At 43.7% G+C, this 27,983-nt stretch overlaps 1 protein-coding gene across 1 annotated transcript in view; it reads left to right on the top strand.

Moving 5' to 3' along the window:
• Positions 1–27,983, top strand: part of CCDC88A (coiled-coil and HOOK domain protein 88A) — an 888,939-nt gene that overhangs the window by 414,303 nt on the left and 446,653 nt on the right. The window contains exon 10 of the mRNA XM_085612608.1: positions 17,944–18,102. Coding sequence (XP_085468734.1) covers positions 17,944–18,102 — 159 coding nt within the window. The remainder of the gene's footprint in view (positions 1–17,943; positions 18,103–27,983) is intronic.

The following is a 27,983-nucleotide window of genomic DNA, read 5'->3' as shown; positions in this document are numbered from 1 at the left end:
GCCCGTGTGTTCCTCTGTGCTAAGTTGAACTATTACGGGACTTTCTGCTGATTTATTCACGGAGTCCAACGGTCTCCGTGACACGGACCCCCTCCTTCCGGATTCCTGGGCATTTCTCGATCTACTTGCAGCTGTGCTGGAGCACTTTACGTCGACGGAATCTAAAGGTTGATGCCCCCTGCTCCACTCAACATACAATCCTTTTTTATTTTTTTTTATTTCAAATCATTTTTATTGAAGTAACCATGACAATACAATAACTCTTCCGTACAAAAGGTTCAAAGTAGTACATGTCCAACAAGTACAAATACAAAAATAGAAAATCAATAGCAAAAACAAATGATATAAGGAAAATCCACTCCGGCTCGCATCAACACTATACAGGTACATCTATATATATACTGCTCAATGTGTGGGCGCGGCGCCCCTGGGCTCAAGAGGTTAATCACGACTCAACTCACAGCCCACCCCGATCAGCAGGACCCAACCACAGTATACATCTCAAGGTGGCTCATAATGAAAGGAGGATGCGTCCAATGATTTCCAAAGCCCTTTGGCAGAAGGGCTCGAGGCAGAAGCTTGCAGAGCCGGGTTTCTAGAACCCCTCAGGAAAGATAACCACTCCTGCCAGATTCTAAAACTCACCTCCTTCGCATTTTTCCATTTGCAAAGAATCACTTTACATGCCATTGTTAACATTAAGTCCAACAGCTGACGATCTTGGTCTGATGTTATTTGTGGGTCTAACACCCCCAGAATGACGTAAACAAAGTTCTGTACTGGCTTTATCTTGAATACGTGATAAATGCAGTCAAATATCTTCCCCCAGTAATCCCCTAACGAAGGACAGGCAAAGAGCATGTGTGCAAGATCACCAGAACCTGATTGACAGTTCCAACACACAGGAGACTCTCTTAATTTACATCTGAAAAGTTTGTCAGGCGTCCAAAATGCTCTGTTGAGGAGCATATTTTTCGTTTGAAATAGGATGGGTGAGACCTTGTGTGTAAGGGCCAATTTATGGATCACCTCCCAGTCAAAAGGTATGCCTGTTAGATTTGGCTCAGCCTCCCATATGGATTCCACCCTTTTGTGTTTTTTCATGGGTAAAGGCAATAACATTTTATACACCCTCGACACGAAGTGACCAGCATACATAAGACGTGGGATATGAAGTATTAACCATGGAGTAAACGGAGAGAAATTACTCGCCGTCAGTACCGTTTTAATTTTTAGGAAATCATAAAAGTCCATCGGGGTAAGATCATACTTCTGTTGCAAGGTCGAGAACGGCAATGGAGCCTTATCATCATATAAGTCCTTCACCAAGTTAATGCCCTTCTTGGACCAAGACTCCCAGAATATTCTACTACCATTATGTTTGAGACGGGCATTTCTCCACAAGGACATAAACGATGACCTAGCGAATGTCAACTTTGTTTTATGTGTTTGGTCGAGTCTAAGCAAAGCCCTTCTAGTATTCAGCATGATATATTTGGAGTGCGGTAGATGTGACAGGTCCATTGTGAGAAGGGCCTCCAAAGGCGCATGATCTACTAGTGCCTCCTCAATATTAATCCATAGTGGTGTATAAGCAGGGGATTTTATCAACCACTGAGCACCTTGTTTGCACAGAAATGCTGTCTGATAGCTCCTGAAGGAGGGGAGACCCAGACCACCTTTGTCTTTAGCCAATTGCAGCTTCTTCATCGAGACTCTGGCCTTCTTGCCCTGCCACAGAAAATTTCCAAACAGTGGATCCACCCTAGTGATAAAAGCATTAGAGAACGTCATAGGGAGCATGCTGGCCAGATAGTTGACCAATGGGGTTGACATCATTTTAAGCGTCTCTGCTCTACCCCACCAGGAGAGAAACTTTGGAGACCAACCCTCCAGTAATGTAGAAATCTTTTTCAGGGTCAAGTCCTCATTTACTCTCAGTGTAGAGATCAAATCTTTATCAAAATCTAGTCCAAGATATTTAAAACACCTAGGCTGCCATGTTAGACCGGAGTCCCCGATAATCCCTTTATCCCCAACACTGTTTAGGAGTTTGACCTCCGTTTTGTCTTTATTGAGTTTATACCCAGAGACTCTGGAAAAGTCCTCAATATCAGTCATGAGTGCAGGTATGGCCTCATCCGCTCTTTCTGACATAATAAGCACATCATCTGCATATGCTGTTAATTTAACAGTGCAGTCTCCAAACGGTATACCAGCTATCTTTGGATTATTCCTTATATGATATAGGAACGGTTCAATTGCCAACAAGAACAGTGAGGGAGACAGGGGACCACCCTGTCGCGTACCTTGCTGTAAACAAAAGGGGGAGGAAAAAGATCCACCGGCCCTAACTTTAGCCGAAGGGCAGCAATAAAGGGACATTACCAGCCTAGTGAATGACTCCCCTAGGTTGAATTTACGGAGGACAGCACGGAGGAAGGACCAATCAACCTTATCGAATGCTTTTTCATCATCTAGTGTTATTGCTGCAGTTGGCGTGCCCAGAAGTTTCGCTTTTTCTAATACGTGCGCCAAAATCCTTGTATTGTCACTGGACAACCGGTTTTTAAGGAAGCCTGCTTGGGAAGGGTGGATCAACTGTGGGAGAACCCCTTGGAGGCGAGCGGAGAGTATCATAGCCAAGAGCTTGCAGTCTATGTTAATCAGTGAAATTGGCCTATAATTTTTCGGTAGCGAGGGGTCTTTCCCATCTTTGGGAAGTACAGCAATGATTGCTTCTGCCAAAGTGCCTCTAACCTCACCAGATTTATTAATATCTTGAAATAACTGTAGGAGGGGTTCGACCAAAAGAGAGGGGAAGGTTTTATAAAATTTCGCCGTGAACCCATCCGGGCCTGGAGCTTTCCCTATTTTTAGACGTTTAATTGCAGTCTCTATCTCTGAAGTGCTAATTGGGCCATTGAGACTGACCTGGTCCTCAACAGAAAGCTGTGGAAGGTCGCACTCATCTAAGTATTCCTTAATCCTGGATTCCTCCACCACCTCATTCTTAGCATAGAGGTCCTCGTAGAATACTCTGAACACCTTCGTTATTTTGTCTGGGTCTGAATGTGAGTGCCCCAAAGCATCCTTAATGACACTAATAGAGTTCTTCTGAACCTTGAACTTCAAATATGAGGCTAGGGAATTGCCTGCCTTATTAGACTCACAAAGCTTAAACCGCCTACCCTTATCGAGCCAGACTCCCGCTCTCTCGCTAACTATTTTATTATATTCGTATTTTTTATTCGCCAACGCAGCAAGAGACATGTCATCCCTATCTTTTGAGTGTCTAATCTCTAGATTCCTAATTTCTATCTCCAAGGCCTCCAACTTCGCATTATAAGTTTTATTCATTGCTGACCTAATCTTGATACACACTCCCCTTATGGTACTTTTCAAAGCATCCCACCTAATGAGATCGGACGTGTCTCCCCGTTTATTAATCTGCAGGTAGGAAGAGATCGCCTCCTGTATTGTGGACCGGTGCTTGTCACTATTTAAGATTTTCAAAAGCTGACAAAGGAGGAGCAATCGTGGTCCTTGACACAGATTTTTACGAACAAAGTGTCATGGAACATATTAATGACAGTGATACATATACAAGACTGGACCAAGATCCCACTTCAAGCTACCAAAGTCTTCTTAAGCAAATTCTCACACGAGCATCTGAAATGGGTTGGATTAACCAGAAGACGATGAAATTCCTGTACACCACATATCCTAGACGCCCAAAACTATACATGTTGCCCAAGATCCATAAAAACTTGACAAAACCACCCTTTCGACCAATAGTGTCAGCATGTGGCTCAATATCTGAACCCATTGGTAAATACCTGGATCACTTCCTACAGCCAATTGTACAACATCAAACAACGTATCTTAAAGACACTACTGATCTTTTGAACACTCTCCAAAACTTGAATCTTGAGTACATCAATGATTGGCACTTATGCACAGTGGATGTTACTGCTTTGTATACATCGATACCACACAAGGATGGATTAGAGGCTATTGAATGGGCATTATTACAGAACAGTGACATCAAGGCAGAAAAAATATTTCTTATAGAACTTCTCCATTTCGCGCTGTTTCATAGTTATTTTGAATGGGAAGGCACATTCTACGCCCAAAACACTGGCACGTCGATGGGATTTACGGGGGCACCCACATATGCCAATATCTTTATGTCTAAATTTGAACACGAACATATTTTGAACAATGAATCATGGTCTCAACATCTGATTTTATATAAGCGTTACATTGACGACATATTGATAATTTGGAAAGGTGATCCGAGAATTTTGGAAGACAATATTGGTGATCTCAATCAAATTCATGATCGCATTAAATTCACTCACTCGATCAATAAATCTCAAATTAATTTTCTGGATGTTTTAATACAAATTCATGAAGGACACATCAAAACCAATGTATATATCAAAGCTACAGACAGAAACAATAGTTTGCATTTCAGCAGCTTTCATCAATTTGCTCTCAAAAAACATTTGCCGTATTCCCAATTCATCCGACTTAAGAGAATAACTTCTGACTCTCAAGACACGAGAGAGATCATTCACAATTTTTCTAACAAATTTCGGAAGAGAGGATATCCAGATAACATTCTTGACCAAAGTTGCCGAAGATTGGAAAACATAGATCGGACAGATTTACTGAAACCCACAGAGAAACTGCAAACTCACCGTCCTATTTGTGTTCTGAAACATTCAACACAATCCACCTTGATCAAATCTACCATCTTAAAACTTTGGGACATTATAAAAACTGAACCAGATCTCATTAGTTTGTTTCCACAGCCTCCAATTTTTGCCATGCAGAGATCCAAGAACCTTAAAGAACTATTGTCAAAACATCCAACGATTCCCAAAAAGGCATTTAAAGGCATGCAAAAATGTATGAACTGCATTCATTGTAATAATGTGATGACAGGCGCTGTCTTCTATCATCCAACCAAAGGTCATAAAATCAATCTACAACACTCAAGAACTTGCGATACCACGAATGTAATTTATGCCTTGAAATGTCCATGTGACAAGATCTATGTAGGTCGAACTGAAAGAAAAGTAAAGACACGAATAGGTGAACACAAGAGTAACATTCGCTTGATGAATGAAAAATCTACAGTCGCAATGCATTGGAAAGATGCAAGACATAACATTGCGCAACTACGTTTCACCATTCTTGAATCGCAGAAACCTACAGGAGAGTGCGATCCTGCTAAATCATTAGCACGCTCTGAATTCTTTTGGACTAAAAAATTACAATCTCTCCAACCTATTGGATTAAATGATAGGATTGAATACAGTTGTTTTCTATAAAATCATATGTGATATATTTTATATGCTGCACTTAACCAATTGTGTATTGTTTTTAGGTTGTATTTCAAAAACTATTTCGTTATTTGTCTGTACTCGAGTTTGTTTTCTATGTTTAGCATTCACCACAGCACTCAAGTCTGTTTTTTATGTTTAGTATTCATCACGGTGATCCGCTTTCTATTTTCATTGACCCATTTTTTTAAATGGTGACGTTGAGCACGTCACGCACCCAACCTTGGCTGAGTAACCATGCATCATTTCCAGACTTGGTGAGTGTGACACGCACGGTTGAAACCTTAGCGTATCTTAAATTAACTTGCGGAGCAAATTTGTTACACTGGGTGAGGTGGTTAGTCACAGTTAAACTGCATAACTATGAGTTTAGCCATGAGTTTGGGCACAATCACTTCACTCTTCGCCATCTTTTTTCACATTAGAGCAACTGTTTTCCACCGAGCCAATCGGTCACGCTTTGTTTTCACCGAAGTAGCATGATCTTTTATCTTTTATCTTTTTTCTTGTCTGTTTTTCGCCCTTGCGCATTTTCAGCTAAACTAATGTACACATTTTGGTATGTCATAGAGAGAAAGTTTTTCTCGTACAGCAATTGTAAATTATCAAGTCTTTGGGTTATGAGGACAATGCAGTTGAATTGCTTCTTTTGTTTGTTTTTTGTAGCATGGAATATTGACCCCTGATGAAGGGTCCGCATTTGACCCGAAATGCATTGAGTTCTGTTGAATTTACGTCAGCTATGGATTCTGTTCGTTTTCACAGAACATTGTGATTCTAATTGAAGTGCATTTACAGAGATAGAATGCAATAAAAACTTCGAAACATTGAAGATCTTCATGAGCTTTGATAATTGAATTCACTCATTTGTTTAAATTGTATAGCAACACGTTTGCTGTGTCTACAGTGCTCACACCAGCAGGAAGTTTTCTTCACGCATTTTCGCTACTATTTAAGATTTCATCATTCAAACGCCAAGATGTCTGACGAGAGGATGGTTTGACATTAGCAATTGATAAAGAGATGCACGAGTGATCAGACAATACACGAGGTTCAATGGTAGTAGATTCTAATCTAGGGACGCCATTCTGTGTTATGAGGATAAAGTCAATCCGGGAGTACGAGTCATGTGGGGAAGAGAAAAAAGTATAATCCCTCCCCGTGGGATTCTGGAGTCTCCATGTATCCACCAAGTTAAAGCGTTTACACAAATTAAGAAAAGCTTTATGAGATTTGTTTGATTTGAAGGGACAGTGTGAGTCTCTATCTAAGGTCGCATCCATTGGAAGATTGAAATCCCCAGCTAAAATATGGACCGCATTATCTGGAATAGTTTCAAGGTGTTTATGCAGTTTGTCCCAAAAAACCAAGTCACTAGTGTTGGGGGCATATATGTTAGTAACATAAAACTCTGTATTATCCCTACTCATTTTGGCCGTTACCCACCTACCGTCTACACTCGCTTCAGAGGACAAGATCTCCACCTTAGATTTCCTCGCAACAAGTATCAGAACACCATTCTTTTTGTTTACAGCCTCAGCACCCACAACCTCATTATAAAATGTATTCCTCAGGTGGTAAAACTGCTTGGACTCAAGCTTCGTCTCCTGAAGTAAAACAATATCACCACTCAGTCTTTTTACATAATCTAAAATCTTCTGTCTCTTGACCGGCTGGTTCAGACCCTTAACGTTAAACGACAATATCTTCAATCTGTCCATATTACATATTCCCATCGGAGAACTAATTGAGCTATGCAGCATCAGGAGGTTGCATCAACATATCGATTTGTATATAATCCACAATGTAAGCACTGTTAGAGCCGTAGGAGAGCCCAGCACCACCCTCACCCATGAGCACTAAGAAGATGAAGACCATGCAAGCCAGAGAAAACATAAGCAAAAAACAAAGAACACATAACCCTACCCACAAAACCCCCTCCATTCCCCCTCCCTCCCCACCCCAACTGTACGATGTAGGCATGGTGACTGGAAAGAGACTGCGTCGGAATCCCCCCCCGTGCATGACCTTACAGCATGATGAAAAACATAAAACAGAGGAACTAACCCAATCGAACTGAGGCCTGTTTCTACCCCCTGTAACGACAAACAACCTGCATCAATAGTACAACCCTCAGGGACCTCTTCAGCCGGTCTAAAACCAGCAACCAAGCAACAGCCCGCCCCCAACAATCCTTACATACCCACATATGCAAGCTTGTGATACATGGCCATTAACAATCTGGGCAAGTGAGCTGACACCCATCAGATCGAGAGGCATTAACCAAAACATACTATGTGACCAGATATCAGGAACAACTGCATACAGCCAACAGAACTTCCTTGGGGAGTGTCTTGAAGCAGAGAGTCGTGCTGCTGGCAACCTTCCACCTAAGGAAGGAGCTTATACGAAATTATGAATGGCAAAGGATAGCAGGGAGCAATCACTTATACCCTGAGGCCGAGGCCTGTTCTACTGCACCCATTGAGGAACTTGTTTCCATGTCTAAGTCTTCCGGCCCATCAAGCATGCGTTTCAGTTTCAGAGGATCCGAAAAAAGGTGCGGAGAGCCATGGACCATCACACGGTATTTTGCTGGGCCTGCAAACCCATATTGGAAGCCCCTTTTCTTTAGTAGCGGTCGAAGTGCCAGGAACGCCTTCCTAACTTCCACCGTCTCTTTACTGTAGTCCTGTGAGATGTATATTTTGGCCGATTTCCATAAAATATGATTGTTTTTCCGCATGAAATCAAGAATCTGCTCTACATGTTGATATCGCAACGGCTTACACACAATTGCTCTAGGACCTTTTTGATTTTTACTTATCCTGCCTGGCACTCTATGAGCCCTATCAAACTCCAGAGGATGGTGGAAGGATAGGTTAGTAGCCTGGGTGAACCAAGACTCCAGGAAGGCCACACAGCTCCCATGCTGATCCTCCGACCCTTCCGGAAGGCCAAAAATGCGGAGGTTTCCCCGTCTATTCCTGTCTTCCAACTCCGCCAGTTTCCGCATAGATTGATCCGTGGTTATGCATAAGCGCTTGATGGCTGCACATGACTTTACTTCTAGATCCTCGAGTCTGCTAATCCTCGATTCTGCCTCCAACAATTTCGCATTGGTTTCGCGATTATCCTGCCTAATAGCCGCTACCTCATCTTTAGTCGCTTTAGCCAACTCCCTTACTTCATCCAACTTATTAAGTATCAGCTCCATTGGATCCGGATTGCTTTTCCCTCCCTTGCTGGGAGAACTTGGATTCGATTGATCAGATTTGAGTCTCTTCATGCTTTTCACAGAGTCCTTACTATCAGCCATGTTTGCCAGTCGTGCAGATTCCGTGGCCAGTCACAACTGTCTTCCTGGGCTTCAACCCTCACTTGTAGAGTGCCTTACGGCCACAGTCACCTCTGCCGACTTGTAGTAGCCAATTCGGGTAAACTCACATTGATCTAATAAGTCTGCCACACGTGGTAACATGGACGAATCACCTGGCACATCCCCAACCGTTAACCACACGATCGATGTATCGCCGGAAGGAAGCACGCACTTTTCACCTAAGGGCAGAGACTTGTGACCCCATCGTGGAAAACAGCATACGTGAACAAGGCTAGGCCACGCCACCACAGAAGAGAACCGCGTATCAAGGCAAAGGAGGTGCAGGTGAAGTCACAGGGTAGCAGTATGGAAGATTGACCCCTCGCAGCGTAGTGCCAAAGACATTCGCAGCTCTACAACCTCATATACAGGCTCTGATGTCACCGAATTAGGAAAGCAGGCCTCATTGCAGGTGGTGTTTCAGGCTCGGCCACGCTAGCCTGGTTCTACCTTGGAAGGAGCAGACTGTCACATTCTCGCCCATATGCCGGCATTTCCGTCATTGCACGTGTGGCGTCGCACCAGCCGTACTGATAGGAGTTAATCACGGCTATAAATCTGTCGTCTAGACCATCCAAGACCTGCTCCAGAAGGCAGTCATCACACCCACGAAGCCGAGTCCACACTCAACTCCATTTACCCCCCCAGGCGACGTTGTAGCAGCACAAGGGATCTTCGTCTATGCAGCGGGTGCCGCCATCTTGCCTGCGCGATAGGCGCCAACGACTCCTCTCCGGGTCAAGCAGCACATCTCAACATACAATCCTAACCCTCATTGGATGTGGCGGAGATTCTACGCGAGTCGGAGGACATGCTGAGCATCTGTTTAGCCTGCCGGTGAGTGGTAAAGATCACGTTGTTGTGGGTAGGTTTTAGGAGGTTGCAACATTATCCTTGTTGACGTAAGCAGCACACAGTTCCTATGCTGTTAGTCACATTGAACTAGTCAAAAGCCGATATATCCTTACATCTACTATGTCCACTGAAGCGCTACGTGAGCGCGAGGCAGCCGCTGATGCGCTATTTGATAATATACCTGAGTTTCGAGACCCAGCTGCTAAATCCGGTCCTAGTTCTGATACCGGCAACAGTGATTACAAGACATTACTCAGACAGTTGGAGAAGAAGATGAAAACAGAACTCACTAAATGGTGGGAAGGCAAATCCTTACAAAAATATAGAGACATTGGACGTGTACCCCGTGGGCTAAGAATCATGCTTGCCCCAAGCTTTGAAAATCCTAACCCGCTCATGTTGAAAGAGTGGGCTGAGAGTAACTTGGATGCTTCAATGAGGCTGATTGTCATTCTAATTAAGTACGCAGAAATTGATCGCCTTGCCACAATGAAAGAAATAGAAAATATTAACAATGAACTTAACAAATCTAGCCATCAAGACCTCATTGCTAAAGGACGCGAGGAAATTATCGTAAGACTCGAGAAACAAGTGGAAATTATTAAAACAAGAAAAGCGTTTAAGTTTGCTCGTGATAAATCCGATTATGAGACCAGGCAAATCTTTACTTTTGCGCGCAAATTAGATTCTGCTAAAAGATTACGGACCAACAAACCTACTACATCCAGGCATGAGGCACAAGCCAGCAGTGTGATACCCGACACCTCATCCGTGTCAGATTTGAGCTCCGCCATGGGGAGTGGCACTGATTCAGAGGACGGCCGTGAAATATCAACTCACCAGCAAACTACTATTAATAACTTTACGCTAGCAGAAGAACTTGATTTTTTACGATTAGATCGGCGTCAAACTCTGCGCCCGCGACCGCAAAAGAAACAAGACACCGGCGCAACAGAAGAAGGCGCGAAAGAAGGAAACAAAAAAGATTTAAGGCCAAACAGCAACAGAAGACAGAACAACTGGCGACGTCAATAAATGGCAACATGAACACAATTATCAATTTGACTGACACTGCTTTAACTAAAGCAGAAACCCAACTTCTATCTCTGGGCCTTACTTATTGCATGGAAAGTAGCTTCAACTATAGTAAGACACGTGTAGACATCTACAAATTTATAAGAAAACTGAAGTTGATAAAATTCTTCAAGACCATGCACTCTAACATTGATCTTACTACTAATATGCCTGACACCACCAATACTTGCGGCAATCTTGTTGTCGCTGATATTGACAACATCAGAACCATGAGTGAATTGGAATCAGGATTTTCATCTGTCACCACCACCCAGCTCCTGCGTGACGAAGGTCTCAGCACTGTAGCTAAAATAATCAGTCCTTTTAAGCCCTCTTCTACATTCACACCAATGATGCCAAAGGATGCGATTGACACCTTCAATGATGTTGTTGTTGAAGATTTGAAAGAATTACATCACAAAAGCAAACATAAAAGCTTCAATAACCGCAATAGACATTTATTCAGCCTTATCAAAAAACTGCGTAACAACAACCAAATTGTCGTGAATAAATCCGACAAAGGAGGGAATATTGTCCTTTGGCCCAAACATCAGTACCTCGCTGAAGCACTAAGACATCTTAATGACAGTACATGCTACAAAGTAACTTCTCTATAAGAATACAATAAGAGTAGAGCCTCACTCAAAAAGAAACTCCTAAGCTACAAAATGGAGGGGCTCATTAGCAAAGATGAATTCTCTTTTCTCCATCATGAAACTCCTACTATGCCTGTTCTGTACTTTCTTCCAAAAGTTCACAGGGGGTACCTTACCCATACCGGGGCGCCCTATTATTTCAGCATGTAATAGCTTTTGTGAGAACATGTCTAGGTATGTAGATTTCTTTTTACAGGACCTTGTGATGGCTTTACCCTCATACCTGCGTGACACAAGTGACTTCCTTAACAAAATCATGGACATACAATGGTCTGACAAATTCCTTCTAATATCTATGGACATCACGTCCCTCTACACCAGTATTAATCATTGTGATGGATTAAAAGCATGCGAACATTTTTTGCAGGGACGCTCCATCTCTCATCATCGTCACAATGCTTTATTGCTGTTCATGATTGGTGTCTGAATATTAACTATTTTTTGTTTGACAGAACTGTGTACCAGCAAATGCGTGGTGTTGCGATGGGTGCCTGTTTCTCTCCCAGCTATGCTTGTTTACACGTAGGCTGGTGGGAGGAACAGGTACTTTTAGTTAACCACAAAGAAGCATGGGAGACCAACATAGTCAGTCGGCTCCGCTACATAGACGATGTTTATGTTGTATGGAATGGTACCATTGAGAGTGCCCACAATTTTGTGAAAGCTATCAACTGCAATACTGTCAACTTAGAATTCAATGCCAACATCAGCGCCACCACTATTGATTTCCTTGACGTCACTGTGTATATAGATAAAGGGGTTATGCACTCTAAACTTCACCGCAAATCAACTGCAGGCAACTCCACACTCCATGCGACTAGCTATCACCCTAAACATCTTATAGCTAGCATACCTTATGGTGAGATGCTGCGCCTGAGGAGAATCTGTAGCACAGAATCTGATTTGAAGTTTCATCAGGATGAGACTCTCGTTCGTTTTGTAGCCAGGGGTTACAGCCTAGCCTCTATCCAGAAAGCTAGAACCAGGGCTAATGCTATCTCTAGGACTACACTTTTAGCTTCCAACACAGGAAATGATTCTGATAACACAGATACCATTACTGACAACGATGAAAAGGGTACAGTTGACACACGATTAATCATCACATACAGTAGAGAGGAACGAGCTATCAAAGCCATTGTGAATCGTCACTGGTGTATTGTACAAACTGATCCAGTTCTGGGCCCCATTATTGCTAAAAAACCTACCATTACTTATCGAAAGGCATTCTCTGTGAGAGATGCCTTGGTTAAGAGTAGTCCAGAAGTTATGATCAAATCCAACTGGCTCTCTAACATGAAAGGTTTCTACAAGTGCAACTCTTGTAGAGCATGCAAATTTCGCATCAATACCACCGAAGTCATTGCCAAATTCTGCAACAAGCCCATTACTTTACAACATAAGTACACCTGCAGAACTGACTTCGCTGTCTACATCCTCCGGTGTAGCTGCAATCTTATGTACATTGGAAGTACCAAACTCCAAGTTTATGTTAGGATTCTCCAACATCTAAGGGCGATTGTTAACAGTGATCCTAACTATCCAGTGGCGAGACACTTCAAAGAGATACATAAAAACAATCTCGATCACCTACAGTACTTTGTTATAGACAATGTTCCCAAGCTTAAACGTGGTGGTAATCGAGAGAAGAAATTGCGACAGCTAGAAAGTCGCTATATCCTTGAACTGGATACCAGGGTTCCTTTTGGTTTAAATAGCAGTGAAGATCTGTATAATTATCTTTAATTTGACATGCTGGATATGAGCTTGCTCTCTCTTGTCTTATTTCTATTATAATACATATTCTGCTGCTGGTATCCTTTTCTACCTCAATACGTCTGACCTTTACTCGTTTCCATCGTTTGAGAGGTTCTGTTCTGTGTACTAGCTATTTGCCTCATTCTTTAATCTTATGTATCCTATTCTTCTCCAAAAGTTTGTTTGTATGTCTTTTGTTTTACCCTCAATTCTTTCTTAACACTAGAGGCCTGATTCTCCATTTTGGAGTTATGTTTTTTCCGCATTATGTGGACAGTACTGAAATCTACGTTGGTAGTTTTTCACGTTATCTGTAGAAATCCGGCTAGGTTTCATATAGTTGTTTATATCTCTGTGAATCCTACCATATGGTTGTCATATTCATCGATATGAGATATATTACATTTCATTTTTATACTTCGCATCACATTTACTTATTTAGTTGTCACTATAAAATATGTTGCAATATTTTTTCACTTATTTCATGCACTACTTTGTACGGTAAGGCATAAGGCGCTGTGACTTAAAATAATTTTTTAGTATTTCTATAACCCTATTTTGACTCTCTTTGCTTGTTTTTTCCTTTTATAGCCCTTTTGTCTTTTGTCCATATCAATCCATGCTACAACGGTTTAGACTCATTATATCACGCAGTTTGTGTGTATATGTAATATCATTTTTTAGACTTTATCTATCAATGCTATACTTAGCAATCCGTTCAATTGTACCAGGAGGTGGCTTCAATTCTCTGGTTATTACTCTGTTTCATCATTTGCCCTACCTTAGATGACCACGTATTATGCGGACATTGGGGCTTAGCCATATGGTACTGGTGTTATTATTATTATTTTTTGCTAACTGAGAGTTCACAGCATTATGCTATGATTGATAGCTTTTTTCATTATTGTTGTTTTCTTCATTATTGTCTTTCAACATCTTTATTTAATGAGTCTGTCTTCCTATATTTTTAGAAACCTAACTCTACTATTTCTTAGGGCATTGAAGCTATGCATCGCTGTTTCAGTACTATTTGTAACTTGATTCAGCTGTTATTTAGCAAGTCACTGCCTTCTATTTTGTCTTAATGTCAAAGGAAAGCATTATTGTGTATTTACACGGCCATATATTTGTTTGTTTTACCGTAACAATGCTAGTATGTTTTCACTTTCTATTGGATTTCGCAACACGTTCTCACTTACCTGCCTATTTATGCTGCTACTTGCACGTAGTGTGTTCATGTGATCAAGGTCGCAGGTCAGCGACCGAAACGCGTCATGTGGACCGTCTCCGGCTTGTAAAATAAATTTCGATTTCAACTGCTGCTGTGGTCCGTGCCCGTGTGTTCCTCTGTGCTAAGTTGAACTATTACAGGACTTTCTGCTGATATATATATATATATATATATATATATATATATATACATACGCCTGTTTTATCTGAAAGTTAGTGTTATCCATTGTATTATTGTCCTTATAGTAAATCGAAAGGCACTGTAATGGAAAAATTATTTTCATTCAAATCATTTTAATTCAACAATTCGTTTTGTTTAGGGTTCATTAAGAGTAGGTCAAACTTTGAGGGGTGTTTCCCTGAGAATTACTGTAGTGGATAAGACACATAGGGCCTGATTACGAGTTCTTTGTGATATTCTGACCCATGCGAAAACTCCTGTTTATGCATGGGTCGAAATTAAGAATTTGAAGGTATTTAAGGCATCTGATAATTATTGGATGCATTAAATAACTCTACCTTCGTTACATTTCGGCAGATCAAACCTGCTGAAATGTAAGAGGGGAAAGCATACAGGGCAGATTTACAAGCCCCTTGCAACACTTTTGTGCTGCTGTTGCGTTTCTTCTTGTCACGCTGCGGGGGCGTACACAATGCGCCAAGTTGCAGCCCATTTACAATGTGACGCATCAAGGCAGATGAGTCACTTTGTAAACCCCTGTGCAACAGTATACCTGCATCAGGTATAATGTATACAGGGTGAGCGTTCCCACACGAGAAAGCCTCGTAGAAGTGACGCAGTAAAACTACAAGATTTCACTGCACCACTTCTAAGATGCCACTGCGTCAAACCTTACGGTTGCTTGGAACAGACGTAAGGAGTGACGCAGTGTATTAAGTATAGGCCTGCCCCAAACATTGCTGGAGTTGCGTCATGCTTGCGACACAACTCCCGCAATGGGTGACTTTTGCACCAACAGATGCGTCAGAATTTCTGACGCATCCGTCAATCCTTGCGCCATGGTGCATTGTATTGTAAATACAACACATCCATGGTGGCGCAAGGGTTTCTATTCCCGGCGCAAGGAAACTAACTCATCTGTGCTCTGACGCAGAGATTGGTCAGTTTCTTGTAAATAAGCCCCACAGTATTTACTGTATAATTATATTGGTGGGTTAAACACCAAACTTTGCATGTTATTCCCCGTGAATCCGTAATAGATGTTATTTATCACTCCTGATAAATGACTAACCCTGTAATATCATTATTTCTCAGAGGCGAAAAATAACACCTTAGCTCGTAATTAGGCCGATAGAGGTTTGATTTTCTGTTACTGTTGAGGATATGGCGTAAATTAACCGATTCCATTCTTAACATGCTCATCTATTCCTTGTTGCATGTGTCATTGACATTTTGAGTCAGTCCACATGTCAGCGGCGGGGAGTAGGAACTCTGATATGACATTTCTTCATTGTTTGAGCCTGCATATGGAGGGGTGAACACTTGAGTCTGTCTTCATAGACGCTGCCATGGCCTCTGTACACTCCCCCTCCATAGAAGTGCTGTGTGAGGCCAAAGCAGATGGTAACTCCCAAGCTGAACACTGCCTTTCAAAAGAGTGTGACTCCAGTAGAGGCCCGTTCCTTGCCCAAGTGGCGGGACGGGCTGGGCCGAAGGAGGAAAGAGGGAGGTGGGGCCAGGGGACAAAAATTAAGGAAAACAAGTGCCTTCATGCCACCATCTCCCGCCACATCGTGCTCTTCCTGGTTCTGGGCACAGGTTACCAGGATGCACTGCGGCCATGCACCAGCAACTTGCGATCCCAGGCAGACTGGGAGCCTGTGCCTGCCTTTCCAGCAATGCAGCTGGGGCTGCAGAGAGCATCACTGCGCGTGAGGTATTTGGCCGGCCTGAGACGACCGGCCAAACACCCCAGGCACAGTGAAGGAAGTGCCCATAACTTCCCCATCAGCAGTGTCCTCCCCTGGTCCCACCCCCAAGACTCGTCAGAGTCCTGAGGGTGGGTCCAGGGGATCAACATAAAACGGGTTCCAACCTTGTTTTATTTGCTGGTGGTAGCGGGTGTCGGCGCTCCTCCGCTCCATCGGAGCGGCCGCCGCTGTGTGACTCTCCAGTGGTGAGGATCACACAGCTGTATTACTGTGCAATGCGTACTGCTGTCGAATCCCCTCTCTATTCGTTGCAATGGTGAACTCCCCGAGACACAGCTTCGGGCACGCTTGAAACATTTTGATTTGCTTGCTATATCACTATGCTCTGAGGTTGCTGGTGAAATCGGGTCATTAGAGGTGATGAGATACACTGGGTCTATGTTGTTCCAGGATGGCCTCCACATTTTGGATCAGTCACTGGATTAGACTTTGGCCCTTGTCATGACACCTACCTACCTTAAGTCTTAGTATGTGTGGTGCCACTGAGATCTGTGCTCTTTGGGGCAGCAGAGGATGTGAAGGACTCACTCCCCTAAGTTGATCGAAAGGCTCCTCCCCACAAAGCAGTGTGCACACTTGTCACACACCAGAGCCTGACCTGGACAGCCGCTGTGGATTACTGCAGAATTCAAGGGTGGTTTGCGCTTCAAGAACTGGATTACACACGGATATTGCAAATTCAAACACGCATTTAGGATTATTAACTGGGCATGCAGCAAAGATTACCGACTGGGGCAAATATGAACACGCACCCAGTATGGAACAAACATGAATATCCACCAAGAATTGCTGAATAATCGGGCAAATCTTAACGTCCAATGAAGGTTGTTGATTGAAGGTGCAAATCTGGCCATGTGCTAAAAATGTCTGACTCTTGAGGTAAATACATATTGCACTAATTATTGATGAGTGATGGCACAATTCTGGGTTTATATTATTGATTAATGAACAGTGGTAAAAAACTGAATGCAGCATTGAAAAATGTGTTTGGGGCAAATGTAGTCATGAATCTAAAACGCCTAAGTGAGGGTGCACATCTGGGTCAGCTCTTACATTTTCTGAATGCAAGTTTAGATATGCATTCATAAGGAATCCATGGCAGTGGAAACCGAAACATGCAATAATTATTAAGGAGAGATTGGGCGAATGTATATATGAACTGAGGACATTTGCAATTCCTCTTTAGTTTAAAACTTCCACTGGCAGGATGGTAGTAATTCATCTTTTTTGTGGGATTTCTTTGGCACAGTGGTGCCCAGCTTTGTGCAATGACGCACTGGTGTATTATTGCTCATTTTTGGGGCTTTTATAAGTTAGGCTGCTGGGATCTGACTGCCCAACTGTAAGACTGTGTAACCTGCCTACATCTGTTCACATACTCAAACATCCATTGGTCCATTCATGCACCACTCATTTATCCAACACTTACTTTATTCATCCATGAACTGAACCATTCAAGCATCCATCCCTGCACTCACTCACCCATTAGTTATCCTTGCAGTCATTTACTCACCCATTTATTAAACTGTTAAGTTATTCTACGATCAACCCACTCACTCAGGGACACTACACACGCTCAAACGCCCCAATCAATAAAGAAGCACTTTGACTTATAAAATACCCAGACTTATTGGTTTTACCGTTACTTGTTTTTGTTGTAATATGACCATTGTTTCTTTTTTAGAATTTGAATCTGCTTTCCGATGCGCGCTCTGCTCGAGTGTACCGTGATGAATTAGATGCACTGCGAGAAAAGGCAATCAGAGTTGACAAGCTGGAGAGTGAAATCATTCGATACAAAGAAAGGATGCATGATATTGACTTTTACAAGGCTAGAGTTGAGGTATGCTCCATTCAAATTACATTATACATGCACTATGTGTCGTCAAACAGACAACTCGTATATGGAATCGGGCTTGTTGAAAAGTAATTTTGAGGTCCATTATAATTACTTTCATTAGAAATGAGAATGTGTTTAACAAATATTTTCATGTAATAGTGTTATAATTCTAATTGTGTGAAGCAAGTGTATCAGTATGTGTTATTCTTCTTAATTTACACATTCTCTCCACCAACTGCCTCATCTCCAAGGCCTTGTCGAGCCTATCACTCTCGGTGCTTTCACCCTCTTTATCAGTCATTTACTGTGAAGCTGAAATTTCTCCTGCAGCAAACAAAATGTAATTTTTCCACGCAGATGGACAATAAAATCTAATTTCCTGCCAACAAGAGCATTTCCAGGAGTGGAAATTATCCGGTCTAATAGCGGCATGTGTTTTGTTCCACTCTATTTTTGTTCTTTTGTTCTTTTTTCCTTTCTTTCTTTCTTTCTTTCTTTCTTTCTTTCTTTCTTTCTTTCTTTCTTTCTTTCTTTCTTTCTTTCTTTCTTTCTTTCTTTCTTTCTTTCTTTCTTCCTTTCTTCCTTTCTTTTTTTCTTCCTTTCTTTTTTTTCTTTCTTTCTTTTTTTTCTTTCTTTCTTTCTTTCTTCTTTCTTTCTTTCTTTCTTTCTTGCTCCATTCCATTTAATTGTTGGGCTTACCCAAGATTGTGGCATATTTTGCTCTTAAAATATCTGGTCACAGTGTTGAACGCTGGGCATAATACAAAGAGATAACCAAGGAGCAGCCATGTTTGTTGTGTCAAACATAGTTGTTTATATTCCGTTGTGGTAAAAATGGTGAGGCTTATGATGAATACCCTGTGATAAATAACCAACAGTTTGGTGGTGCTTAATTTATCACTCAAAAACGTTACTATAATGCATGCACACTCCAGAATATGAATGAAAACGTCAAACATTTTAGGTGGCACTTTGCTAAAAGGTAAAGCCTGATTGTGTGTGTGCGTTTTGTAGTAAAAAAGAAACATCATACCAGTGTATCATTTCTTCAGGGAAATCTCCTGAACAATTCTTTCATATACAGGGCGCTGTAATAAATGCTGCAGAAAATGCCACCAACCTCAATATAGGAGAGTAAAAATATGAACATTCGATCTATAGCATAAAAATGACAGAATACTACACAAATGCTAACATGGGACTGGACCCTAAAAGCTTGAAAGAAGGGCATCCTGCCGAGGGTCTGGCAAAAAGAGATGAGTTATGAAGATGCATAGAAGTCTTATGTGGTTGCTCCTTGACTTCTGACCACTTCCATTAATATAGAAGAACACTCAGATACATCTCCTAGTTACAGATTCAAGCAAAGAATGGTGTCAGGTATTGCATACAGCAAAAGAAAAACAGAAACCCATGTATGTTAAGCTGACAAATAATCTTTATGTACTTACTGGTGATATTTTATGCCATTTTCACCCCAGTGCAAGTCCACATGTGTGTCCTTGTATAAGAATACTTATATTTCACATGTTTTCAAAATCACTGGAAGAAAGAAAAACAACTTACCAACTAATATTGGATCGCAATTGCCCATGATGCCTCACACCCGATGTAGATGTTTTCCACATGGTATGGCCTGCCCCACCATTATGCAGTTCTTGGGCAAAGTGATACTCAGGTAAGAATGCACCCTAAACAGAGTAAGCATTGCCAGACCCGACATACTGCTTCTTGGGCATTTTTCCGCGATCCTTGAAAAAGATAAAGGGCAATTTATTTCTCACTTTAGCGCTGGTACTCGCCAAAGTTGCATAGCCATGGCTTGGACGTCGTCATCTGGCCCATGACTGCAACAATGGGCCAAATCGAACATGCAGTGGGTGGACATCTCACTGACTTCTTTGCACATGGACAACTTTAAATGGTGGGCCAGGCATGATCACACATGGCATTGGGAGGATTTATCGGCAGAATTCAGGGACATCACAGTGGGATCAGTCCCCGGAGGAGCGCAGGGATGTTTGGATGTGGTGCTGCGATAGCCCAGGACTCATTGGTGATGGATGTGGTACAAGACCTAACCAGGCTTACAAACAGGGGAGAGTCGCCATCAGACAGACAGCATTTCAGTGCGGAAACGACCATGGCATTGCTATGGGCCTCATGATGGCCCTACCTCTCCCCTACCCTCCCTAAGATGACTGCTGGGTGTACTACAGTGCAGACAACGATATGTGACACAGTTCAACACTCTAGTTCACTGAACTGTTGGGTTAGAATCACGTCACAGTGTTTTTCTGGATGCGTGCCCTGTTTGCAGTGTCTTTCTTGAACTGTGAACATATACCCAGCGCATGCAAATATATGTTGACAACCTTGGAAAAAAAAACATGTTTAAAATATGTCTACCAACTAATTTGTATCCAGATATTCTTATTACAGCCATTGGTTTAAAATTTGGATGCATCATCAATCATGTTAAAAAAAAAAAACAAGACAGTGGAGTGACATCCGTCCCAGGGGCATTGAATCTCTCCTTTTTTATAGGGTTGTGTTTTTACAATTCACACTAATTACACAGCAAGAATGGCTGCAGCTTGAACCACCAATGGTGTACGAATTTGGCAAATCTCTGTCGAGATTTGTGTTGTTGTAAAGTGATTTAGTATGTTTAGGTAACATCAAACTAAACCATAACACTTCTCACACCATATGAAGCAACCTTGAGAAATCCTGGCTGCTAAATATGTGGTATATGTTGTTGTGTAACACATTTTAGAAAAGAGCTCCATCAGTACTGATTTCTGGTTTACCTAGTACCCCATCTTGGTGCTCAATGGCTTGTTCTCTTAAAAGGAATATTCTTTGTAAAAAACTTCGGAGACTTTAGGCCAAATGCGTTTTTGTAAACTGTCTATGAGTGGCCTAGAAGCAATATTAGACTATAATCCTTGAACTCGGAACCATTAAGCAGGAACACTTACTTATACATCGATATGTTGTGTTTCGGTTTAACAATGTGATATAGTGGGGTGCCATAGTGGGCATCTCTTAATTAGTTTTATTTTCATTGCTTTTAACGTGAGATAAAATTGATATATATTAAAGATGGATTCCCATCATATTTGTTAAGTTGATGTATGTTGAAGAAACTTATCTAAATAATGTAGGAGAAGCTTCCTTGCAGAACAATCCCGGTGCATTAATGAAGGACAGGCAAGGAAAGGGTTTAAACGTCAGTTTCTATAAATCTGCTGCGATACGCTCGCAAGTACGTTGCTATATTTTGGGGGAACATAAACTAAATGTATTTCCAGTGTATTTAAAGTCCACTGGCACACACCTCGTTGCACCAAGAAATCGTTGGGAACGTGAATCATATTGCTGAGTGAAATGAGGTTATAGCCCAGCTGAAATATTGTTCTAGAGCTGTACCAAAGATGATGAATTGTCAGGGAGGCTACGGGATAACCATAATGTTCTCAGTGCTCTGGGTTCATGGTCAATTTATATGGGATTCCACTCTTCTTTGGTGTCAATCTTTTGGTAAGGAACAAACTGACAATCTCCCTCCTTACCATTCTGTTTTCAAGATATTACTTTATGGTGTTCTGCAAGGTTCATCAATTAGTTCTACCTTGTTCCAGTTTCATATCGCACCTCTAGTGTCTCATTTTTTTGGAGAGTTTTCTTTAACGGCCCACCCATGCAGACGACAACCAGTAATTGTTTCTTTCAGTGACAAATTGGGTGAGGTTTCATTTAAGCTTATAGCCTGAATGTCTGGAGTATCTTGTATAAAGCTTAACTCCCTGAAACTGGACAGAGATGCTAATCTACATTGAGCCCTCATCAGCATGGTCATGCCTTTGGTCGAGCACTGAATTAGGACATCATTTTGGCCCAGTATCATCTGCCTATAACCGGAGTGTAGTCGTTGCCAACTCTCTTTATTTCTCTGCACAGGTCACCACTGTGGCATATGCCTGTTTACACCATTGGAACGTGCTGCCCCCCTTCTTTCAGTTGATAGTTGCAAAATGGTGATCAAGTCTTTATATAATTTTAACTCGGACTGATTATTGAACTTCTTTGTATCTTGGCTTACCGGCCTATCTGACACAGTAAAATTGCTTCAAAATGCTGCATCTCTTCTTATTTTAGGCCTTCTTTCTGATGGATACATCTTCCAGTGGATTCCTCACCTTGTGAATATCCCCTGCACCAGCAACATTCGGAAATTTTTGTAGCAGTCCACGCCGATGAGGTCAAAGACGACATCATAGAGACACGGCTCCGCTCGCGACTCCGCTGACGTCACCGGCTCCATAAGAAGACCTCGTCGACGTGTTGACGTCAGTTCCCTTTTTTCCATGCCGTCGACGCCAACGGATTTCGGGACTCTCTCTGTAGCTGTGCTTGTTACTTTGTTTTCTGCTGGTTTCTCTCTCTCTTCTTCAGCTGAAATGTCGACGAAGAAGTCTGGTTTTAAACCTTGTCGAGAGTGTGGAAAGCACATGTTGATAACGGATCCGCATGAAGACTGCGTGTGGTGCCTGTCATCGGACCATGATGTGGAAGGATGTTCTTGCTGTCGCAAGATGAGCTCCAAGGCTCTTAAGGAGAGGGAAGCAAAATTGTTCATTGCCAAGATGAAGAAGGAAAAACGAGGCCGGAGAAGGTCGAGGTCGAGGTCGGTGTCGAAGTCGAAGTCGACTTCGGGGCATGCTTCTAAGTTCAAGAAGCATAAGAAAAAGAAGAGGTATTCATCTCGACATCACTTAGAAAGGGATACGGCTCTGAGATCGACATCGCCCTCCCGACGCCGTAAGGACTTTGTATCTCCTTCGCCTGTTCCTGATTCACCTATTGGCCTGTCGTCACCTGTAGCTTCACCGGAGCATTCTTCGGCTCCGACCCCGGCTCCATCTCCGACGCCGGCTCCATCTCCGGCTCCGGCTTCGTCTCCGGTTCCAATTGAGGAGCTTCCAGCTCCGGGTGAGCCTTCGGCTCCGCTGATTCCACCGTCGGCGCCGGTCGGCCCGAGTCCGGTGATGCCTGAGCAATATCCTGCGTTTCCAGGCCCAGGTCAGGACCTAAGCATTATCTTAATGCTATGTATGGAGACTTCTCCAGAGCCATGTACCCCTCTGGTGCACCTTCGGGTCCTATGGGTCCTATGGCCTTCAGTTTGGGAGTTCCCCAAGCTTATCCTCAGGCTCCCTTCATGCCATTTTTTCCGGCGACGCCGTCTTGGCATCTACCGGCGCCGAGGACAACGACGCTGCTCCCCTCTTCTCCGGTGCCAACTCGACCTCGTTCAATGCCAGCTGTCCCTTTGGATCCACGCTCGACGCCGGCGCCGTCGGATTCGGTCACAGCGCCGCCGATTCCTGTTGTGAGGATCAGTTCTAGGAGGGAGGACCAAAGGGTGCTGGATGAACAGAGGTACCTGATGGAGGAAGTAGAAGAAGGTGAACTGATGGAGTCGGACGATGTGTTTGATGGTTTAAAGGAGAAAAGTGGCCTGGATTTATCGCCTGAATGGGAGATTACTCCTCCTTCTGATGCTCCTTCAAAGGATGTGGCTTCATACCACGCTGTTATTAAGACGGCGGCTGAACTTTTAGATCTGCAGTTGCCTTCTGCAGAGTTCAAGCCTAACATCCTAACGGAGGTTCTGCACTCTCCTTCTACTGCATCGGAGCCTTTACTCCCTTTTAATGACGCCATTATAGAACCAGTAATGGAGGTGTGGCGTAAGCCCTTCTCTGTTCCTGCGGTTTCAAAAGTTATTGCTAGGAGGTATAGGGCAACTCCAGGGGACCCAGACTTTTTAACATCTCACCCATCTCCGGAGAGTCTGGTGGTTCAGGCTGCCTGTTCCAGAAATTCAACAGGTTCTTTTCCTCAAGTCCCGAGTGACAGGGAGGCGAAGAAATTGGATCAGTCGGCCAAGAAGGTCTTCTCTTCTGCCAGCGTGGCCCTTAAATCGACGAATGCCACCTGTCTTTTGGGCCGATATATCCATACTCTTATGGACTCAGCAAAGAACCTAGCCCCAAAGCTGTCAGAAGAGGATAGGATGAGTTTCAATGAGGTCCTTTCGGATACCCAAGCAGCAGCACGTCAGGTAATCCAAAGTGACTTGGATACAGCTGACTCGGTTGCAAGAGTCATGGGGTCTTCTGTTGCCACCAGGAGGAGTGCGTGGCTTAAATCTTCAGAGTTCTCCCCTGATGTCCAGTCAACGCTCTTGGACTTGCCTTTTGATGGCTCCGGACTTTTTGGCAAGAAAGCGGATTCTGCGCTTGAAAGATTTAAAGAGAGTAAGGCCACGGCTAAACCTTTGAGCCTTCAAACAAAGTCAAGGGGCTCATTCAAGAGATACAGGGGCTTCGGAAGGTCAACCTTTCGTTCTTACAGACAGCCCCAGCAGCAGCAGCAACAGCAGCAAAACACTCTGTATAAGAGCTACAGAGGCAGAATCAGGGGTCGCATTTGAGGTCGACAGCTCTCCTCCCCCTCCTCTTCCTCCTCCTCAGCCCCTCCCACCACTGCAAGGCAGCCCTAGATCCACCATTCTGGATCATGTTGCTCCTGTGGGTGGCCGGCTTACCCATTTTCTACAAGATTGGGAATCGGTTACTACAGACCTTTGGGTTCTAGATGTTGTAGAAAATGGGTACGCCCTTCCTTTTCGGAAATTCCCTCCAAATTACCCTCCTTGTCAAGGGGCTTGCTCAGAGGACCACCTTCTTCTCCTGCAGGAGGAAGTCCTGACGTTACTGAAAAAAGGTGCGATAGAGGTGGTTCCAGAGCAGGAAAGGGGTCAGGGATGCTACTCCCAGTATTTCCTGATTCCGAAAAAGGACGGCAGATTGCGTCCAATATTGGACCTCAGGATCTTGAATCTTTTTCTGAAGCAAGAGAAGTTCTAGATGCTCACCCTTGGGCAGGTTCTTCAAGCGCTGCATCAGGAGGACTGGATGGTGTCGATCGACTTGCAGGATGCGTATTTCCATATCCTTATCCTGAAATCGCACAGGAAGTATCTCCGGTTTACGGTAGGGTCGCAACATTATCAGTTTGCGGTTCTTCTGTTTGGTCTTACTACTGCACCTCGAGTCTTCACCAAGGTGATGGCAGTGGTGGCAGCCCATCTCAGAAAGTCGGGGATTCCAGTTTTCCCCTATCTGGACGACTGGCTGATCAAAGCGGAGTCGCCAGAGAAGGTGCTTCATCATCTGCAGGTTACAACTCAGCTGTTGTACAAATTGGGTTTCTCGATAACCGTGCCCAAATCTCACCTGGTGCTCTCTCAGCGCAACCTGTTCATAGGGGCAGTACTGGACACTACTGTGTGTCGAGCATTCCCACCTCCACAAAGGATTCTCAACATACAGGAAATGATTCCCTTGTTTTACAATGGAGCAGTCGTTCCAGTCCTGAAGGTCCTTCGCCTGCTCGGTCTGTTTGCTTCCTGCATTCTGTTGGTCAACCATGCACGCTGTCACATGAGGGCGCTCCAGTGGTGCCTCCGCAGGCAGTGGTATCAGCACAAAGGAAATCTCAGGGAGTCTGTGAGGATCTGCAGAGAAGCTACGGCGGATCTGTCTTGGTGGTGTGTGGAGGGCAATCTGTCTCAAGGAAAGCCCTTCCATCTACCTCCATCGGTGGCCACAGTAATAACGGCGGCTTCCACTTAAGGGTGGGGTGCTCATCTGGGGGACCTGGAGATCAAGGGTCTTTGGTCTCCAGAGGAAAGGTTGCTTCACATCAACCTTCTGGAATTGCGGGCGATTCGTTTGGCACTCAAGGCCTTCCTCCCTTCCCTTCACGGTCAGTCTGTTCAAGTCCTGACGGACAACACTACCGCGATATGGTATGTCAACAAGCAGGGAGGAGTGTCTCTGGTCCTGGGCTCAGGACCATCAGATTTGTCTGATGGCAAATCATCTGTCCAGGGTGCTGAACGTGCGTGCGGACAGTCTCAGTCGGCAGTTCTCCGCCGACCACGAGTGGAGGCTCCATCCAGAGGTGGTTCGTCATGTCTTTCGGACGTGGGGGACTCCTCGGGTGGACCTTTTCGCCACCCGCGAGAACGCGCACTGCCTGTCATTCTGCAGTCTCCAGTATCCGATGCAGGGAGCGTTGGAGGACGTGTTTCAGTTGAGTTGGGGCTCACAACTCCTTTACACGTTTCCTCCCATACCCTTGATTCCTCGGGTTCTGAGGAAGATTCGCCATTATATTGGTCGCCCCGGATTGGCCAAGAAGGGTGTGGTATACAGATCTTCTCCACCTCTCCTCGTGCCCTCCGCTCCGTCTCCCTCTGAGGGCAGACCTCCTCTCGCAGTCAGAGGGGCAGGTTCTACACCCCCACCTCCAGAGCTTACACCTTCATGCCTGGAGATTGAACAGGGCAACCTGAGTTCTTTCTCTCTCCCGCCTGATGTGGTGGATGTTATTTTATCGGCCAGGCGACACTCCACCAAGTCCGTTTACTCATATAGGTGGTCTAAGTTTGTTAAGTGGTGCGGAGAGAGATCCATTGACCCTTTAAAAGCCCATCTTTCTGATGTGCTTCAGTTTGCTCTTTCCCTGGCTCAGCAGGCCTGTGCTGTGGCCACGGTCAAGGGCTATCTGATCAACCGTCATTATTTAAATCTCCTATAGTTCTAAGGTTTATCAAAGGCCTTACAAACAGGTTTGCACCTACTCCTTTTGTAATGCCACAGTGGGACCTTAATCTTGTCTTAACTTTTCTGATGGGGTCTCCGTTTGAGCCTCTTCATAGTTGTCCTTTGAGGCTGTTGTCCTTTAAGACGGTCTTTCTTGTAGCCATAACCTCGGCAAGGAGGGTGAGTGAGCTTCAAGCTCTTACTTCTAAACCCCCCTTTTTAACATTACATGCTGAAAGGATGGTTCTCAGGACCAGGGCTGCTTTCTTGCCTAAAGTAGTTACTCCATTTCATTTGGGGCAGTCTATTACTCTCCCTGTTTTTTATCCACCTCCTCATCCCTCCAAAGAGGAGGAAAGACTTCATCGCCTGGACCCAAAGAGAGCTGTGAGCTTTTACTTGGACAGAACGAAAGACTTTCGTCTGGACGATCAGCTCTTCGTGGGTTATGTTGGTCATTCTAAAGGAAGAGCTGTGCACAAGCGCACTTTATCGGGATGGATCATCCTTGCCATCAAGATCTGCTATGCCCTGGCTGGTAAGGTTCCTCCTGAGGGTATTAGGGCTCATTCAACTAGAGCTAAATCGTCTACTTCTGCTTTGGCCAGGGGTGTTCCTGTGGCAGACATTTATAAAGCCGCGACTTGGGCCTCCCTCCATACCTTCGCAAAGCATTATTGCTTAGACTCTGAGATGAGGAGGGAGGGCCACTTCGCCCGCTCTGTCTTGCAAAACTTTTTGGTATAGGAAGGTGGACACCCTCCTCCGGGAGTGGGACTGCTGTGGGAATCTATTCACATGGTGAGGAATCCACTGGCAGATGTATCCATCAGAAGAACAAGTTACTTACCTTCAGTAACGCTTTTTCTGGTGGATACAGTATCTGCCTGTGGATTCCTCACTGGCCCACCCGCCTCCCCGTTGTCCACCTTTGTATACCTTAAGAGATGTCTTGCTTGAGATGTTGTTATGTTTTGTAGCTTCTTTCGTTCTGGTACATTGGTAGGAAATGCTTGTTTTCTTTAGCTTTCCTTTTGTTTATGTACTATGTATATTTGATTGTATATTGTATACTGTGTATACTTTGAATCTGTCGTTGGTCCACCTGTGTGACAATATTTGAAACATGAGAAGTTGCCAGGTATTGTACATTCTCCTCTTACCCGTTTCTCAGTCCTTTCCAATTTCTGGTCTGCCTAT

The sequence above is a fragment of the Triturus cristatus genome, chromosome 6 (genome assembly GCF_964204655.1).
Source record: "Triturus cristatus chromosome 6, aTriCri1.1, whole genome shotgun sequence".
Classification (NCBI taxonomy): Eukaryota; Metazoa; Chordata; class Amphibia; order Caudata; family Salamandridae; genus Triturus; species Triturus cristatus.
The sequence above is the reverse complement of the archived record's forward strand: the minus strand, read 5'-3'. Positions and strand labels throughout refer to the sequence as shown.